This window comes from Heterodontus francisci, chromosome 13 (genome assembly GCF_036365525.1).
Source record: "Heterodontus francisci isolate sHetFra1 chromosome 13, sHetFra1.hap1, whole genome shotgun sequence".
In the NCBI taxonomy this organism is placed as follows: domain Eukaryota; kingdom Metazoa; phylum Chordata; class Chondrichthyes; order Heterodontiformes; family Heterodontidae; genus Heterodontus; species Heterodontus francisci.
In genome coordinates, this window is record NC_090383.1 from 25,542,402 (window position 1) to 25,561,822 (window position 19,421).

General features: G+C 45.0%; 1 protein-coding gene across 8 annotated transcripts in view; it reads left to right on the forward strand.

Annotated features, from left to right (window-relative positions):
- The window catches only part of LOC137376291 (retinol dehydrogenase 13-like), a 168,212-nt gene that overhangs the window by 138,190 nt on the left and 10,601 nt on the right, over positions 1-19,421 (forward strand). For all 8 annotated transcript variants that reach the window (XR_010976160.1, XM_068044544.1, XM_068044547.1 and 5 more), the window contains one exon: positions 13,154-13,255. Coding sequence is in view for 7 of the 8 variants with exons in the window: in XM_068044544.1 (XP_067900645.1) it covers positions 13,154-13,255 (102 nt within the window). In the remaining variant the exon portion in view is untranslated. The remainder of the gene's footprint in view (positions 1-13,153; positions 13,256-19,421) is intronic.

Genomic DNA, 19,421 nt, shown 5'->3' on the forward strand with positions numbered 1-19,421 from the left:
TCTCACACACACACATACGTTCTCTCACTCACGCACACACATATTCGCACGCACACACACACACACATTCACTCTTACACACACACATTCACTCTTACGCACGCACACACACACACACACACACACACACACACACACACACGCATTCACTTTCGCACACACACACACACACGCATTCACTTTCGCACACACACACACACGCATTCACTTTCGCACACACACACACACGCATTCACTTTCGCACACACACACACACACACACACATTCACTTTCGCACACACACACACATTCACTTTCGCACACACACACATTCACTCACACACACACACACACACGTACACACGTACACACACACATACGTTCACTCTCACACACACACATACGTTCTCTCACTCACGCACACACATATTCGCGCGCGCACACATATTCGCGCGCGCACACATATTCGCGCGCGCGCACACTCATTCGCGCGCGCGCGCACTCATTCGCGCGCGCGCACTCATTCGCGCTCGCGCACTCATTCGCGCACTCATTCGCGCACTCATTCGCGCACTCATTCGCGCACTCATTCGCGCACTCATTCGCGCACTCATTCGCGCACTCATTCACACACATATTCACACATGCACATTCACACACATATTCACACACATATTCACACATGCACATTCACACACATATTCACACACGCACACACACACACACACACATTCACACACTCACACACTCACACACACGCACACATTCACACACACGCACACATTCACACGCACACACTCACGCACACACTCACGCACACATTCACGCACACACTCACACACACACTCACGCACACATTCACGCACACACTCACACACACATTCACGCACACATTCACGCACACATTCACGCACACACTCACACACACACTCACACACACACTCACACACACATTCACACACACATTCACACACACATTCACACACACATTCACACACACATTCACACACACATTCACACACACATTCACACACACATTCACACACACATTCACACACACATTCACACACACATTCACACACACACGCACTGAAACATGACTTAAAGAAGGGCAGGAATGGCAGCTCAACATTCCTAGTTTCAGGATTTTCAAACAGGATAGAGAGGGGGTAAAAAAGAAGAGGACGGTGTCGCAATATTGGTTCAAGAAACAATCTCAGCTGTGAGGAAGGATGGATGATATGCTGGAAGGATTGTCAAATGAAGCCATATGGGTTGAACTGAAGAACAAAAAAAGGACAATCATGCTGCTGGGAGTATAATATAGACCCCTAAACAGTCAGAGGGAGATAGAAGGGCAAATATGTAGGCACATTGCTGAGAAGTGCAGAAACAATAGGGCAGTAATAGGAACATAGGAGCAGGAGTAGGCCATTCAGCCCATCGAGCCTGCTCCACCATTCATTACGATCATGGCTGATCATCCACTTCAATGCCTTTTTCCCACACTATCCCCATATCCCTTTATGTCATTGGTATTTAGAAATCTGTCAATCTCTACTTTAAACATACTCGATGACTGAGCTTCCACAGCCCTCTGGGGTAGAGAATTCCAAAGATCCACAATCCTCTGAGTAAAGAACTTTTTCTTCATCTCTGTCCTAAGTGGCTTCCCCCTTATTTTTAAATTGTGGTCTCTGGTTCTAGACTCCCCAACCAGGGGAAACATCTTACATGCATCTACCTTGTCTATCCCTTTATATATTTTGTAGGTTTCAATGAGATTACTTATTATTCTTCAAAACTCTAGAGAATACAGGCCAGTTTCCCCAATCTCTCTTCATAGGACGGTCCCGCCATCCCGGGAACAAGTTTGGTGAACCTTCGTTGCCCTCCCTCTATGGCAATAATATCCTTCCTGAGGTCAGGTGACCAAAAATGCACACAGGTGCGGTCTAACTAAGGTTCTATACAATTGAAGCAAGACTTACCATCTCTTACTATTTAAGAAATACTCTGCACATGTGTTCCTCCTACCAAAATGGATAACCTAGGGGATTTCAACTACTTTGATAGTAACTGGGATAAAATCATTGTAAAAGTTAGAATTCTTAAAATGCATTCAGGAGAACTTTTTTTTAGCAAGTACATAGCAAGCCCAACAAAAGAAGGGACAGTTCTGGATTTAATTTTTAGGAAATTAAGCTGGGCAGGTGGAAGGGCTATCTGTGGGAGAGAATTTTGATGGTAGTGATCACAATTCAGTTAGATTTAGCCTAGTTATGGAAAAGAGCAACGATCGACCAAGAGTAAAAGTTTTAAATTGGGGTATGACCAATTTTACTAAGCTGAGATGTGATTTGGCAAAAGCGGACTGGAAACAGCTGCTTTAAGATAAGTCAGTGTCAGAGCGGTGGGAGGTATTCAAGGAGGGGATAGTGTTACAACCGAGGCAGGAGGAGTGCACCATCTTTTCTAGTTCCACTACTCCACAGGTCACTATATATTTAAATGTTTACCTGGTTACCGATACATAAACCCTACTTTTTAGATCCCAGAATAAAATACACCAGCCAGCTTTCTTTAATAAGCAACAAAATTATCAGTTTATTACAAAACGAGACTTAACCAGTAACAAAGCAAAGCATTAACACACAGATTGAAATATGAAAGTTCCATTTTTAAATTCCCCAATTACATACACACACACTGGAAAAAAAAATACAGAAGTTCCCTCTGCAGAGGTCTGTTGCAAAAAAAAAGTCATAAAAAGACAACTTTGGCCGAATACTTGCTAATTCTTGACGAGAAAAGAGAAGGTATGGAAGGAAGTCAGTTGTCCCTTTTTTGCTCTGGCGTCCGGGTATATGGAGACAGATCGCTGGGATCGTTTCAGAAGCAGTCCGTTCTGGAGATGCCAAGAATTATTCTGGTAGGCTTTCCAGGAGAAATGTGGCATCAGGGTTTTCAGCCAGCACACACCTGAATTGCAGGACTTTTTCCAACTTCTCAGGAGCTATGCAGCACCAGGGATTTTAGCTCTCCCACACTGGATCTTTGCAGGATTTGTTTCAAAGAGGTAGGGAAGGAAGTGAGCTGGATGGTTTCTTTTTTGCCTTGGCAGGAAAACACTAACTGTCTTCAAGCAGTTCACACCCCAACTGCTGAAAACAATGTCCAAACTCCAGAGAGTCGACATCCTGACCTCCATAAACCTTGACATGTGGCTTCTCTGCAACCATTTTCCCCCAGGTCACCAAGGGTTCTGTTGTTTACTGAGTCCAAAGTACATGACTTCCAGCACAGGTGGCTTTCAAACAACATCTCGAGTGTCCCTTTGGTCAACGTGGTAAAAAAAAATACATCCATGGAATCTTTTCAGTTTTAACGCAAGTCCTCAAAAAATAGAATACTAAAAAAAAGGAAGCACTTTCATAACAATAGAGAGGGTGCAGAACAAATATGTTCCCAGAAAGAAAAAGAGAAGGACTCCCAACCTAGAACCCCCCCCCCCCCCCCCCGCCCCCACCCCCTCCCCGGGATGCCAAAGAGCATACAGAATAGGTTATGGCATTAAAGGGAAGCTTATGTCAGATACCAGGAGCTCAATATTATAGAAAGCCTAGAGGTGTACAAAAAGTGCAGAGATGAAATTAAGAAGTAAATTAGAAAAGCAAAGAGAGGGTATGGAGAAATATTGACAAATAAGACCCAAAGATGTTTTATAACTACATAACGAGCAAGAGGATCACTAAGGAGAGAGTAGCACCAATTAAAGACCAAACAGGTAATGTGTATGGAGGTGGAATACATGGACATGGTTCTTAATGAATTACTTTGCTTCTGTCTTCACAAAAGAGTTGGAAGATGTAGTTGAGAATTGTGGAATATTGGATGGTATAAAGAGAGAGAAAATGCTAAGGTGTTAGCATCTTTGAAAGTGGATAAATCATGGATGAAATGTATTCCAAACTGCTAAGAGAAGCAAGGGAGGAAATAGCAGAAGCTCTGACCATCATTTTTCAATCCTCTCTGGCTACAGGTGTGGTGCAGGAAGACTGGTGGACTGCTAATGTTGTACCGTTGTTTAAAAAGGGGGGAGGGGGTAGACCCAAGTAATTACAGGCCAGTCAGCCTAACCTCGGTGGTGGGCAAATTATTGGAAAAAATTCTGAGGGACAGTATAAATCATCATTGAGAAAGACAGTCAGCATGGATTTGTTAAGGGAAGGTCATGTCTGACTAACTTGATTGAATTTTTTGAGCAAGTAACAAGGATGAGTGTAGTGCATTTGATGTACTCTACATGGATTTTAGCAAGGCTTTTGACGAGATCCCACATGGCAGACTGTTCTGAAAAGTAAGAGCCTATGGGATCTGAGGGAAAATGGCAAGTTGGATCCAAAATTGGCTCAGTGGCCGTAAGCAAAGGGCATGGTCGACATGTATTTTTGTGACTGGAAGACTGTTTACAGTGGGGTTCCACAGAACTGAAGGTCCCTTGCTTTTCGTGGTATATAATATATATATATATATATATAATTTGCTAGAGTTCTTTGAGGATATAACAAGCAGAGTTGATAAAGGGGAACCAGTAGATGTAGTGTATTTGGATTTCCAGAAGGCATTCGATAAGGTGCCACATAAAAGATTATAGCACAAGATAGGAGCTCACGGTATTGGGGGTAATGTATCAGCATGAATTGAGGATTGGTTAACTCACAGAAGACAGAGAGTCGGGATTAATGGGTCTTTTTCAGGTTGGAAAGACGTAACTAGTGGAGTGCCACAAGGATCAGTCCTAGGGCTTCAATTATTTACTATCTATATGAATGACTTGGAGGAGGGGGCAGAGTGTAATATATCCAAATTTGCTGCTGATACAAAAATAGGTGGAAGGGCATGCTGTGATGAAGACATAAGAATCTGCAAGGGGATATAGCTAGGTTAAGTGAGTGGGCAAAAACTTGGCAGATGGAGTTTAATGTAGGAAAGTGTGAGGTCATGCACTTTGGTAGGAAGAATCAAAAGGCAGACTATTATTTAAATGGAAAGAGACTCCAAAAATGTGCAGCACAGAGGGATCTGGTGTTCTTGTGCATGAAATACAAAAAGTTAGCATGCAAGTGAAGCAAGTAATTAGGAAGACAAATGGAATTTTGGACTTTATTGCTAGGGGGTTGGAGTTTAAAACTTGTTTACAACTTGTTACAACTGTACAGGGTGTTGGTGAGGCTGCACCTGGAGTACTGTGTACAGTTTTGGTCTCCATATTTAAGAAAGGATATACTGGCATTGGAAGCGGTTCTGAAGAATTTCATTAGGCTGATTCGTGGGATGAATGGGTTGACTTATCAAGAACGGCTAAACAGGTTAGGCTTTTATTCATTAGAGTTTAGAAGAATGAGGGGTGATCTTATTGAAACGTACAAGATTCTGAGGGGGCTTGATGTTGAGAAGATGTTTCCACTAGTGGGGGAATGTTGAACTAGGGGACATAGTTACAGAATAAGGCGACTGAGATGTGAAGGAATTTCTTCCCTGAGGGTAGTGAATGTCTGGAATTCTCTACCCCAGAGAGTTGTGAAGGTTAGATCACTGAAAATATTTAAGGAGGAGGTAGACAGATTTTTGAAATATCAGGGAGTTGAGGGCTATGAGGAGCTGGCATGAAAGAGGAGTTGAGGTCTGAGGCAGATCGGCCATGATCTTATTGAATGGCGGGGCAGGCTTGAGGGGCCAAATCACCTACTCCTGCTCCTATTTCTTATGTTCTTATATCAATGATTGATTTAGACTTAAATGTAGGGTGTATGATTAAGAAGTTTGCAGATATGCAAAAAATGGTTCTGTGGTTGATAGTGAGGAAGAAAGCTGTAGACTGCAGGAAGATATCAATGGACTGGTCTGGTGGACAGAAAAGTGGCAAGTGGAATTCAATCCGGAGAGGCGTGAGGTATGCATTTGGGGCAAGGAAATGCACAATAATTGGTTACTGAGAAGTGTAGACGAACTGTGGGGCCTTGAAGTGCATGTCCCAGATCCCTGAATGTAGTAGGGCAGGTTAAGAAGGAATTTGGGATATTTTCCTTTCCTAGCCACCTCCCTGTACATGGACGACATCGCCGTCTTCTGCGCGGATCCGCGGTCCGTTTTTAGACTGATGAGCATCTGCGACCAGTACAAACTGGCCTTGGGAGCCAAAGTCAACCACGGCAAGAGTGAGGCCATGTTCTTTGAGAACTGGGCCGGCCGATCCTTTGTCCCCTTCAATGTCCGGTCAGACTACCTGAAGGTGCTGGGGATATGGTAGGAAGGGTTGGGGCGTGCGCCAAAACCTGGAAGGAGCGGGTAGCCAGTGTACACCATAAACTGAGCATGTGGGAGCTGCGATCACTCCCCATTGTGGGTAAAAACCTGGTCATCAGATGTGAGGCGCTCACATTGTTGCTGTATGTGGCGCAAGTCTGGCCCATACCCCACTCCCGCACCGTGGCGGTTACCTGAGCCATTTTCCGCTTTAACTGGCGATGCAAAATGGACCAGGTCCGGAGGGACACGATGTTCAAACCTCTGGATAAGGGTGGGAGAAATGTACCCAACATTGCCCTCATCCTGATGACCACTTTCGTGTGCGGCTGCATCAAGCTGTGCATAGAGCCCCAGTATGCAAACATCAAGTGTCACTACGTACTATCTGTCCCCGGTGTTACGAAGAATGGGTCTGGTCACAATGCCACGGAACGCTCCATCCAGTTGGACCGTGCCGTACCACCTATCCTTTGTGGGAAAGTTTCTGCGGGAAAACACCTTTGACCACCAATCCATCAGGCAGTGGTCTGCACAGAATATCCTCAAGGCCCTACGGGAAAAGGAGATGGTGGATCCGGTCAGATGGTTCCTCGAGCAGACTGCCAAAGTCATTTGGCAGAATGTCTCATCACCAGAACTTTCAAACAAGCACCAAGATGTAGCTTGGTTGGTGGTGAGAAGGGCCCTCCCCGTCAGATCCTTCCTGCACGCCCAGAGTCTCGCCCCCTCCACACGCTGCCTTCGAGGTGGCTGAAGTGGGGAAGAGACAGTTGCTCACCTCCTTCTGGAATGTGTCTTTGCAAAGCAGGTGTGGAAAGAGATGCAGTGGTTTTTGTCAAGGTTCATCCCAAGCAGCTGTGTAACACTGGAGTCTGTGCTCTACGGGCTGTTCGCAGGGACGCACACCGAGATAAACATCAACTGTTGTTGGAGGACCATCAATTCGGTGAAAGATGCTCTTTGGTCTGCCCGAAACTTGCTGGTCTTGCAGCGCAAAGAGTTGTCCATGACCGTGTCTTGCAGACTGGCACATTCCAAGGTCCAGGACTAAGTGCTGAGGGATGCACTAATGCTTGGGGCAGCCGCTGTAAAGGCTCAATGGGGAAAGACCATTGTGTAAGGTCCCCCCACCAAAGTGAACTGAGGGGCTGGACCCATGGGAAACCCATTGGGCTGTATACACCAAATATGGTATTGCTGTAAAATGTACATGGCATGTAAAATGGAATGGAAGGGTTGTGAGGCAACTCACTCCTGTATCGAAGAAAACTGATTTCCTTTGCACTTTTTGGAATGGCAACTTGGTGCTGTTTTGAACTGTTTTGTAATGCATTTTTTACAGATTGTTATGAATAAAGTATATTTTTGGGGAAAAAAAATTTCCTGTCCTATCCAAGACATAGAATTTAAGAGCAGGAAGGTTATGCTAGAACTTTATAAAGCAGTAGTTAGGCCACAGCTGGAGCACTGTGTACATTTCTGGTCACTGCATTACAGGAAGAGTGTGATCACAGTAGAGAGGGTACAAAGGAGCTTTGCAGGGATGTTGCCAGGAATAGAGAATTTTTGCTATGAAGAAAATTTGGATTGGCTGGGTGATTTTCTTCGGCACAGAGGAGCTTGAGAGGAGATTTAATTGAGGTGTAAAAAATGATGAGGGGCCGAAGTAGAGTGGACAAGAAGGACTTATTTCCTTAGCAGAGAGGTCGATAACCAGGAGTCATAGATTGAAGTAATTGGTGGAAGGATTTGAGGGGAGCTAAGGAACATTTTTTCACCAAGTGGGTGGTGAGCATTTGGAACTCACTGCCTGAAAGAGTGATAGTGGCAGAAACCCTTATCATATTTCAAAAATACTTAGAAATGCACTTGAAGTGTTGTAACCTACAGGGATACAGATCAAGAGCTGGAAAGTGGGATTAGGCTGGATATCTGTTATTCGGATGACAGAGAAATGATGGGCCGAATGGCCTCCTGTGTTGTAAATTTTCCAAACATTAAATGGCCAAATGAGAACCCAGGCTGAAATCTGAGAAGGGTGGGACCAATATGAAAAAACTAAAACAGCAAGTTTAATTAACAGATAGACAGCTAGAGGAAAGAGTGTGATGAAAATTATATCCGTAAAACTGAGGCAATAGTTAAAGATTTTTTTATTGAGTGAGTGACCTATTATAATTGCTTGAAATGGAGAGAGTTTCGAAAGGATGAAAAGATTATTGAATGTGGAGGGAAAATCTATAATATGTAGTTCACAAGTCACAAATACAGAAAATGTAAATGCTTGGCATTGTTACGACCAAGCAGGACAAAGCCCCCCAATTAAAATATGTGATTCTGGTCGCGGTGGAAGCAACGCTCTGTTAATTCAGTCCCGTCGCTCCACAGGTCGCAGAATATTTCTTTAAGCGTTCCAAATCGGAAAAAGGCAGCCAAATTTAACACTCCAGTAACCCCTGAATGAAGTGGACCAAACCAGATATCTTTAGATATCAACAAATGAACTATTTATTTAAAAAAATAAATATCTTAAACACTACTAAGATAAACCAATGTCTAAAGACCTTATAACTTATTTAAAAATCTAACTCCTGCATTCGCATACACATGCTAAAATTAATAGTAATTCAGTTTTTAGTTAGCTGACCGAAAAAATAAAAATAAAGTCTTTGCAAGTTACGTTCCTGACGAATGGAGTCTTCCAATGTAGAAACAGTCCAAGGTCGCTTGAAGTCTTCACAGTGGTCCGATGGAGAAAAAAAAGTCCTTCCAAGATAGGAATTCAGCAATCCGGTTGTTGTAGCATAAACTGTCCCTTCAGTGATAAACACAGCAATACTAATACTTTAAGAGAGAAAAGCTTTTCTTATTTTCTTCAGAAATTAATTTGGCTTTTGAGAGAGAAATAACACAGCTCCTTCAATTCAAATCATATCAGAATTCTCTCTGCTCAAACCAGTCTGTGCCAGCTAGTTTTCAAAAGTCAATTTGCAACATTGAATCATGTAACCTCTCTTGCTGCTGTTGCTTGGCAACCAGAATGCACTCTGGCAGACTGAGTCTCCTGAACTTTGTCTTAAAGGTGCACTGATCTTTTTACAGTCTTAAAGGCACACGCACTATTTCCGAGGAGAAAAAAGCAAGACCATGACAGTATGTAAATGTAGCAAAATATTGCAGGTGGAGAAATGAACTACTGAGAAAAAAGTAAATTCAGAATTTTTAAACTCTGAATGTTATAATTTACATGAAGACCAGACAGTTTTCAGAATACAACAATTTAATGTTATAAATTTAGAATGTTTTTACTGTTGCCGAGATATTCACCGAAGATCTGTGTAGTTCCCTTCCCAAACAGACTTGATGGACAAGTTACTGTATTTAAGTGGCATGTGCAGGCAATACCATTTGGCTCACTGAAAGCTCCTCATTGAATAGATTTTGGACTGCCTCTGTACAAGTGCGACCCACTTTCATGCACAAAGCCACTAATGAGGGGATTGAGATTAAAGAAGAATTTTTTTTATTAGTTCATGGGAGTGGATGTTGCTGGCAGGGCCAGCATTTATTACACATTACTAATTGCCCTTGAGAAGTAGGTAGTGAGCCGCTTTCTTGAACCACTGCAGTCCTTGTGGTATAGGCAGAGTGTTCCAGGATTTTGACCCAGCAACGATGAAAGAATGACTGTATACTTCCAAGTCAAGATGGATGTGACATTGAGATCTTTCGAGCTGGTGATGTTCCCATTCACCTGCTGCCCTTGTTCTTCTAGGTAGTAGAGGTCATGGGTTTTGAAGGAACTGTCGAAGGAGCCTTGGGGAATTGCTGCAGTGCATCCTGTAGATGGTACACACTGCAGCCACGGTGTGCTGGTGGTGGAGGGAGTGAATGTTTAAGGTGGTGAATTGGGTGCCAGAGAAGTGGGTTGCTTTGTCCTAGATGGTGTTGAGAATCTTGAGTTTTGGAGCTGCACTCATCCAGGCAAATGGAGTGTATTCCATCGCACTCCTGACTTGTGCCTTGTAGATGGTGACAGGCTTTGGGAAGTCAGTAGGTGAGTTACTTGCCATAGAATACCCAGCCTCTGACCTGCTCTCGTAGCCACAGTATTTATGTAGCTGGTCCAATTAATTTTGTAGTCAGTGGTAACCCAGGCTGTTGATGGTGGTGGATTCAGCAATGGTAATGCCATCAAATGTCACGGGGCAGCGGTTAGATTCTCTCTTGATGGAGAATGTTCACCTCCAACTAAAAAAAACTGCCAGTAGAAATAGCTGATCTCCTAATTCGGAATAGGACAAATAACTGGGTTATGCTACTGGCATCACACACATTTCACAATCCTACCAGCACGGCTGCACCTCTCCAGTACCGCCTGAGGAACGTATGATGCTGGGGGGCCCAACTGGAGAAGGGCAACAATGCTGCTGGGAACAGGAGGTGAGCCTTTCTCTTTAGTATCTGCGTCTCAGTGCTTAGAAAAAGGGAGGATTGATGTCAGAATTTGGCACCTTCCCCTTGGAGCAACTGACTGACTCAAATTGGCCCTTTAAAAGGCTCACACACGACTACAGAGCTGGAACATGTCCAAATTTGTACCTCCAACAGACTGTGACTTCTTGAAGGCTGTTAAACACCATTATAACTCTGGCATGCAGCAACATATTGACCATTCTGTGCCACTATGCACCCTGGCCACACGTGCTGCTGCCTTTTAACCCACTTGCCCTGTGCAGTTGCCTATAGCTCACCCAAGTTCTGATGGTGATGCTTCTCATCACCAACATTTACAAACGAGCAAGAGATAACGAATAGCAAAATGAGAAAAAAGAAAATTAAAAGAGTGAAGTAAGAGGGAAACAGACATAGAACATAGAACAGTACAGCACAGTACAGGCCCTTCGGCCCACGATGTTGTGCCGAACCTTTAACCTACTCTAAGATCAAACTAACTACCTACCCTTCATTCTACTATCATCCATGTACCTATCCAAGAGTCGCTTAAATGTCCCTAATGTATCTGCTTCTACTACCACTGCTGGCAGCGCATTCCATGCACCCACCACTCTCTGTGTAAAGAACCTACCTCTGACATCTCCCCGAAACCTTCCTCCAATCACCTTAAAATTATGCCCCTGGTGATAGCCCTTTCCACCCTGGGAAAACGTCTCTGACCATCCACTCTATCTATGCCTCTCATCATCTTGTACCCCTCTATCAAGTCACCTCTCATCCTTCTTCGCTCCAATGAGAAAAGCCCTAGCTCCATCAATCTTTCTTCGTAGGACATGCCCTCCAGTCCAGGCAGCATCCTGGTAAATCTCCTCTGCGCACCCTCTAAAGCTTCCACATCCTTCCTATAACGAGGCGACCAGAACTGAACACAATATTCCAAGTGTGGGCAAAGAACAAAGAAAATTACAGCACAGGAACAGGCCCTTCGGCCCTCCAAGCCTGCGCCGATCCAGATCCTCTATCTAAACATGTCGCCTATTTTCTAAGGGTCTGTATCTCTTTTCTTCCTGCCCATTCATGTATCTGTCTAGATACATCTTAAAAGACGCCATCGTGCCCGCATCTACCACCTCCGCTGGCAACGCGTTCCAGGCACCCACCACCCTCTGCGTAAAGAACTTTCCACGCATATCCCCCCTAAACTTTTCCCCTTTCACTTTGAACTCGTGTCCTCTAGTAATTGAATCCCCCACTCTGGGAAAAAGCCTCTTGCTATCCTGGTCGAACCAGGGCCTTATAGAGCTGCAGCATAACCTCGCGGCTCTTAAACTCAATCCCCCTGTTAATGAAAGCCAACACATAATACGCCTTCTTAACAACCCTATCAACTTGGGTGGCAACTTTGAGCGATCTATGGACGTGGACCCCAAGATCCCTCTGTTCCTCCACACTACCAAGAATCCTGTCTTTAAGCCTGTATTCCGCATTCAAATTCGACCTTCCAAAATGAATCACTTCACACTTTTCCAGGTTGAACTCCATCTGCCACTTCTCAGCCCAGCTCTGCATCCTGTCAATGTCCGTTGCAACCTACAACAGCCTTCCACACTATCCACAACTCCAGCAACCTTCGTGTCATCGGCAAACTTGCTAACCCAGCCTTCCACTTCCTCATCCAAGTCATTTATAAAAATCACAAAGAGCAGAGGTCCCAGAACTGATCCTTGTGGAAAACCACTGGTCACCGAGCTCCATGCTGAATACTTTCCATCTACTACCACCCTCTGACTTCTATGGGCCAGCCAATTTTGTATCCAGACAGCCAACTTACCCTGAATCCCATGCCTCCTTACTTTCTGAATGAGCCTACCATGGGGAACCTTATCATAGAGGGGGAGGAGATAAATGTGGAGGAGTAAGGGGAAAGTGAAAAGTGGAGATAGGAAATCATATAAGCAGAGGAGGAGAGATTCCAGGGCACTATTTTAAAAAAAAAATGCCTTGGAGTACTGACCAACAGTCTTCCATCAAGCACTATAAACTGCAGAAATGTGCTGTGTGAGCTCTCAGTGTCTCAATTAATAAGTGGGGTGACTCTAAGCTATATAAACAAGAAAGATCCCAGATTTAATCCCTAATCTGTATTTTGTTAGCCTGTCGCAACAGAGGTGCCAGAATTGACCTGACTGTGCCTGAGGAGAGTCATGAACATTATTCATGTGTGAGCCTCGACAGTGAGAGCTATCGAGTTATATGACTGCATCACCAAGCTTGAATGTCTCAGCTACTCACTGGATTAGCTTGTTCAGCTATCGAGGGGAGCACATGCTGTCATTTTTGATGCTTTAAATTTAATTTCACAGATAAAATAACAAACCTTTCTTTGTGATTTTTTTAATAAAGGAAGTGGGGTTACGGTCAATGCTGTACACCCAGGGGTGACTAACACAGAACTTGGCAGACACACAGGAATGCACAAATCAAATTTTTCTAGTACAATGTTGGGTAAGTGATGCAGACTACTTTGTTTCATCTTATAAACAACAAGAGCCTTTCTGGTAGATGGTTTTAAGTATGTACTATGGTCGTGAGCATTGAAGAACGAAATCAGATAGCCTTGCAGGTTCCAGCACTTCAGGTACATGTCCAGGAACCTTTTAAAAGAGTTGAGCGTTTCTGCCTCCACCACCGTTCCTGGCAGTGAATTCCAGACACCCACCACCCTCTGGGTGAAAAATTTTTTCATCGTGTCCCCTCTAATCCTTCTACCAATCACCTTAAATCTGTGCCCCCTGTTAATTGACCTCTCTGCTAGGGGAAACAGGTCCTTCCTATCTGCTGTATCTAGGCCCCTCATAATTTTGTACACCTCAATTAAGTTACCCTACAGTCTCCTCTGTTCTGAGGAAAACAACCCTAGCCTATCCAATCTTTCTTCATAGCTGCAACTTTCAAGCCCTGGCAACATGCTTGTAAATCTCCTCTATACTCTCTCCAGAGCAATTATGGCCTTCCTGTCATGTGATGACCAGAATTGTACACAATACTCCAGCTGTGGCCTAACCAGCGTTTTATACAGTTCCAGCTTTTGTATTCTATACCTCGGCCAATAAAGGAAAGCATTCCATATGCCTTCTTCACCACTCTATCTACCTGTCATGCCACCTTCAGGAACCTGTGGACATGCACACCAAAGTCTCTCGCTTCTTCTGCCCCTCTCAATATCCTTCCGTTTATTGTGTATTCCCTTGCTTTGTTTGCCCCTCCCCAAATGTATTACCTTTTTAGAGGGGGTGTTCAGTGCTGGCTCTGGCCTTTCTCCCTCTTGGTGTTGGAACTTTCCCGTGATTGTTTTTATGCTGGTTTCAGGCCTTAGTGCCTGTCCTGTCCTGTGAAGACTTCAAGCAAGGGTTACAACCTACACCAGAGCTCCAAGTCAAAGGGTGCATAACACCATTAGGGTGACGGTGAAGAACAGCGAAGGAGCTGCAGCTGTGGACCAGACCTCCTTCATTAAGCAAGTCCTTTTTGAATGCTGTGGATTTGAAGCTGCAGGCATCTTCTGCCTGCAGGAGTTCCCCAGCGGCAGATACTTTGATATGACGTTTAAAAACGTGGCAGGATATGTGAAATTCCTGAAGATCTTGACGGAGAGAGGAAACCAGGGACTGCTGTCGATCTTCATGGCAGAGCAGCTATTTACACTGTCATCACAACGGAACCAGGCTGTGACCATCCATCTCTAAAACCCCCATATTCCTTTTGTGGATCTGCTCACTTTCCTCAAGGTGGCCGTAAACAGCACTGAGGTTGAGGACCCATTCGGGATTTGGACCAGCAAATGGCAGGTCAAGAGACCTTGAAGGTGTAAGCCAATAGATCCATCCTCCACCCTCTCTCCAGCTTCACTATCGAGAGATGTTGGGACTACTTGGTCTACGTGAGGCAGGCCAGAGTTTGTCACACCTGCGGCAAACCTGGTCACATGGTGGTGAACTGCAGCGCAGTCGTCTGCAAGAACTGCAAGCAGGAAAGCCACCAGACAAAGGACTGCAAGCAGAGTAAGTGGTGCAACCTGTGTGGTGGAGCAGCCCACCTCTACAACTCCTGCTCAAAACGCTGCAACAGTTACACACCAGCGGTGAGAATCAAGGAGGAGCACGAGGAAGGATTGGCAAGCATGGCTGCTGCAAAGTACTCCAGCAAACCTCCTTCCCATCAATCCCCACTGTGAGAAAAACTTGTCAAAGAAGTTCAAGGAGAGGAAGGAAAAGGATGCTGCAGCAACTTGCCAAACATCAGTGCTGTGCCCTGAGATGCCTCCTCAACAGACAGAATGGAAGAGGAGCCAGTAGAGGGACAACCAGGTGAGTGGCAAGTGTTAAGGGGAAAACCACAAAGAAGGCAACCCAAAAAGGGACCAGACCACCACCCAAGCCAGTGGCAAGAGGAGGCACACGTCTGAAACGGACCACAGCGACGGCTACTCATTGAATGAGGAAGGGCAGGAAAGACAACACCAGCAAAAGAAGTGGCAGAACACAAAGAAGCTGTGGGAGCAGTTCCAAAACACTGGAAGCAGCGAAGGGCCCAGGGCACCCCAGTTCCAGGAAGCCAGGAGCAGCAATGTCCTCAATGAGGAACAGAGAGGAAAGACAGCACCAGTGGAGGACAGTCCAAACCTCCCTGCTTACATGACCCCTGCCCTGATGTCATCTGGCAGAACGACCCTCCTGTGAGTGACCAGGATGGTTTTTGTCGCCCATCAACTGTGCAACAGTTTGTGAATGCTATCCTTCTTAGGTCCCTTGGGACCGAGGATGACTTGCTTCCACTCCGGGTCAGTGCGTTCTAACATGGCTAATGTGGCTGATGGGCAGGTGTTGTTTTTGAAGTGTTGGATAGGTGAGTTACCTGAGGGGCTGTGCGCTCCTTCTGCTGCCTGGACCTGGCTTCTGCGTACTTCCATCAAAATCTCATGAGGTGTTTGGTACTTTGCCGAATGCACCTTCTCCACAGTTGGTATGTTGGATTTCTTCAGGGATTCTTTGAGAACGTCCCAAAATGCTTCCTCTCTTATCCAGGGAGTCTTCTGCCATGGCAAAGCTCAGTAAGAGCAGTTGCTTTGGGAGCCTGGTTTCAGCCATGTGAGTGACCTGGCCTGTCCAGCAAAGCTGGTTTTGGGTAATTAGCACCTCAACGCTGGGGGTATTGGCTTGGGAGAGGATGCTGACATTGGATCGCCTACCCTGCCCACGAATATGAAGGATTTTGAGGGGGCAACGTTGGTGGTATTTGTCCAGTGTCTTGAGGTGCATGCTGTAACTGTCCAAGTCTCTGAAGCATATAGGAGCGCCATAATCACTGCTGCTCGGTACACCATGATCTTAGACCTGGGTTTGAGATCCTGGTCCTCGAATACTCTCAACCAAAGACAGAACTGGCACATTGAAGGCAGTGGTGAATTTCATCATCTATGTCTTCCTTTGTTAAGAGGTGACTCCTGAGATACGAAAAATGGTCCACGTTTTCGAGGGTCTTGCCGTGGATCCTAATTGACAGAGGATGATGTCCTGCGGGAATGAGTTGGAAGAGGACCTTAGTTTTCCGGATGTTTAAAGTAAGGCCCATTCTCTCATATGCTTCAGTGAAGGAGTCAACGATGGCTTGAAGCTCAATCTCCGAGTGAGCACATACACCAGCTTTGCCCACATAGTGAAGCTCAATGACTGAGGTTGGAGTGACCTTTGTTTTGGAATGGAGGCGACGGAAGTTGATTAATTTCCCATCTGTCCTATATATGAGCATATGAATTAGGAGCAGAAGTAGGCCATTTGACCCTTCGAGCCTGCTACACCATTCAATAAGATCATGGCTGATCTGTTTGTTTCGAATTCCAAACTCACATCTACCCCTGATAACCCTTGATTCCCTTGCCTAACAAGAATCTGTCTACCTCTGCCTTAAAAACATTCAATCACCCCGCCTCCACCACCTTCTGAGGCAGAGAGTTCCAAAGTCGCACAACCCTCAGAGAAAAAATTTCCCCTTATCTCTGTCCTAAAAGGGCGACCCCTAATTTTAAAACAGTGCCTCCTTGTTCTGGACTCACCCACAGGAGGAAACATCCTCGCCACAACCACCTTGTCAAGACCATTCAGGATCTTATAAACTTCAATCAAGTCTCCCTTCATTCTTCTAATCTCCAGTGAAAACAAACCGAGTCTGTACAACCTTTCCTCATAAGACAACTCGCTCTTTTTTTAAATTTTTATTTATTTTTTTTTATTTACAGATACAGCACTGAAACAGGCCCTTCGGCCCACCGAGTCTGTGCCGACCATCAACCACCCATTTATACTAATCCTACATTAATCCCATATTCCTATCACATCCCCACCTGTCCCTATATTTCCCGACCACCTACCTATACTAGGGGCAATTTATAATGGCCAATTTACCTATCAACCTGCAAGTCTTTGGCATGTGGGAGGAAACCGGAGCACCCGGAGAAAACCCACGCAGACACAGGGAGAACTTGCAAACTCCGCACAGGCAGTACCCAGAATTGAACCCGGGTCCCTGGAGCTGTGAGGCTGCAGTGCTAACCACTGCGCCACTGTGCCGCCCGACACATTCCAGGTATCAATCTAGTAAACCTCCCCTGAACCGCCTACAAACCATTTACATCCTTCCTTAAATAAGGAGACCAAAACTGCACACAGTATTCCAATGCCCTGTTAACTGAAGCATAATTTCCTTACTTTTGTTTTCAATTCCTCTCGTAATAAAGGATAGCATTCCATTCGCCTTCTTTATTACTTGCTGTACCCGCATACTAACTTTTTATGACTCCTGCACTAGAACACCTAGACAAAAATTCAGTGATTTAAAAAGAAACCAGGCCAGACATTTATGGAATTTGCTTGAGAGAAGGAAACGGTGTTTGATCAGTAGTATCGATCATTGAAAATTGAGCAAGACTTTGAGAGCCTCAGGGAAGTAGTCCTAATAGAATAATTTAAAAATAGTGTCCTTCTTGGAATAAGGTCCTACCTGGAAGAAGATAAAATTGGTAAAATAACGGATGCCCCAGCAATGACAGATGATTACGAATTGACCCACAAAAGCAGTTACAGGCCCCAGTTTGGAAACTTTGAGAAGTTGGAGAGATAAGCAGGTTGATAATGAATAGAGATTTGGTTTAAGTCAGAGAAAGGGTAAAGGTGAGAGGATACAGGCAATCCTCGGAGCAGTAAGAAAGTTGATTAGGAGATTAGGGTTGAGTCAAAAGGACCAACGTGCTATTTTTGTAATAAAAGAGAGCGTATAAAGTCAGAATGCTGCAAGTTGAAAGGCAGACTATGGTAGTTCTACTGAAAACCTGTCCTGAAAAAGATGCCTAATGGGTGGTGCTGCTGACAAGCCAGCAGCTTTGGCAATTTTGAATAGTGAGTTGAGGTGTTCTCCCCTATATGCTGATGAATTAAATCAGGTCCCTGAAGGTTGTAGAAGTTTTGTGTTCAAGGGTGAGGTGTCCCCCCCCATATCCATCAGGTGAGGCAGGAAAACCGATTGGAGGCTTAGAGATACAGGAGCAACTCAGTCATTAATGGGAGCAAAGGATGTAACTTTTCCCCCAAGTAAATTAGAATTAGAACATTACAGCGCAGTACAGGCCCTTCGGCCCTCGATGTTGCGCTGACCTGTGAAACCATCTGACCTACACTATTCCATTTTCATCCATGTGTCTATCCAATGTCCACTTAAATGCCCTTAAAGTTGGCGAATCTACTACTGCTGCAGGCAGGGCGTTCCACGCCCTTACTACTCTCTGAGTAAAGAAACTACCTCTCACATCTGTCCTATATCTATCACCCCTCAACTTGAAGCTATGTCCCCTCGTGTTTGCCATCACCATCCAAGGAAAAAGACGCTCACTATCCACCCTATCTAACCCTCTGATTATCTTATATGTCTCTATTAAGTCACCTCTCCTCCTCCTTCTCTCCAACGAAAACAACCTCAAGTCCCTCAGCCTTTCCTCGTAAGACCTTCCCTCCATACCAGGCAACATCCTAGTAAATCTCCTCTGCACCCTTTCCATAGCTTCCACATCCTTCCTATAATGCGGTGACCAGAACTGCACGCAATACTCCAGGTGCGGTCTCACCAGAGTTTTGTACAGCTGCAGCATGACCTCGTGGCTCCGAAACTCGACCCCCCTACTAATAAAAGCTAACACACCATATGCCTTCTTAACAGCCCTATTAACCTGGTTAGCAACCTTCAGGGATTTATGCACCTGGACACCAAGATCTCTCTGTTCATCTACACTACCAAGAATCTTCCCATTAGCCCAGTACTCTGCATTCCTGTTACTCCTTCCAAAGTGAATCACCTCACACTTTTCCGCATTAAACTCCATTTGCCATCTCTCAGCCCAGCTCTGCAGCCTATCTATGTCTCTCTACCCTACAACATCCTTCGGCACTATCCACAACTCCACCGACCTTAGTGTCATCTGCAAATTTACTAACCCACCCTTCTACACCCTCTTCCAGGTCATTTATAAAAATGACAAACAGCAGTGGCCCCAAAACAGATCCTTGCGGTACACCACTAGTAACTAAACTCCAGGATGAACATTTGCCATCAACCACCACCCTCT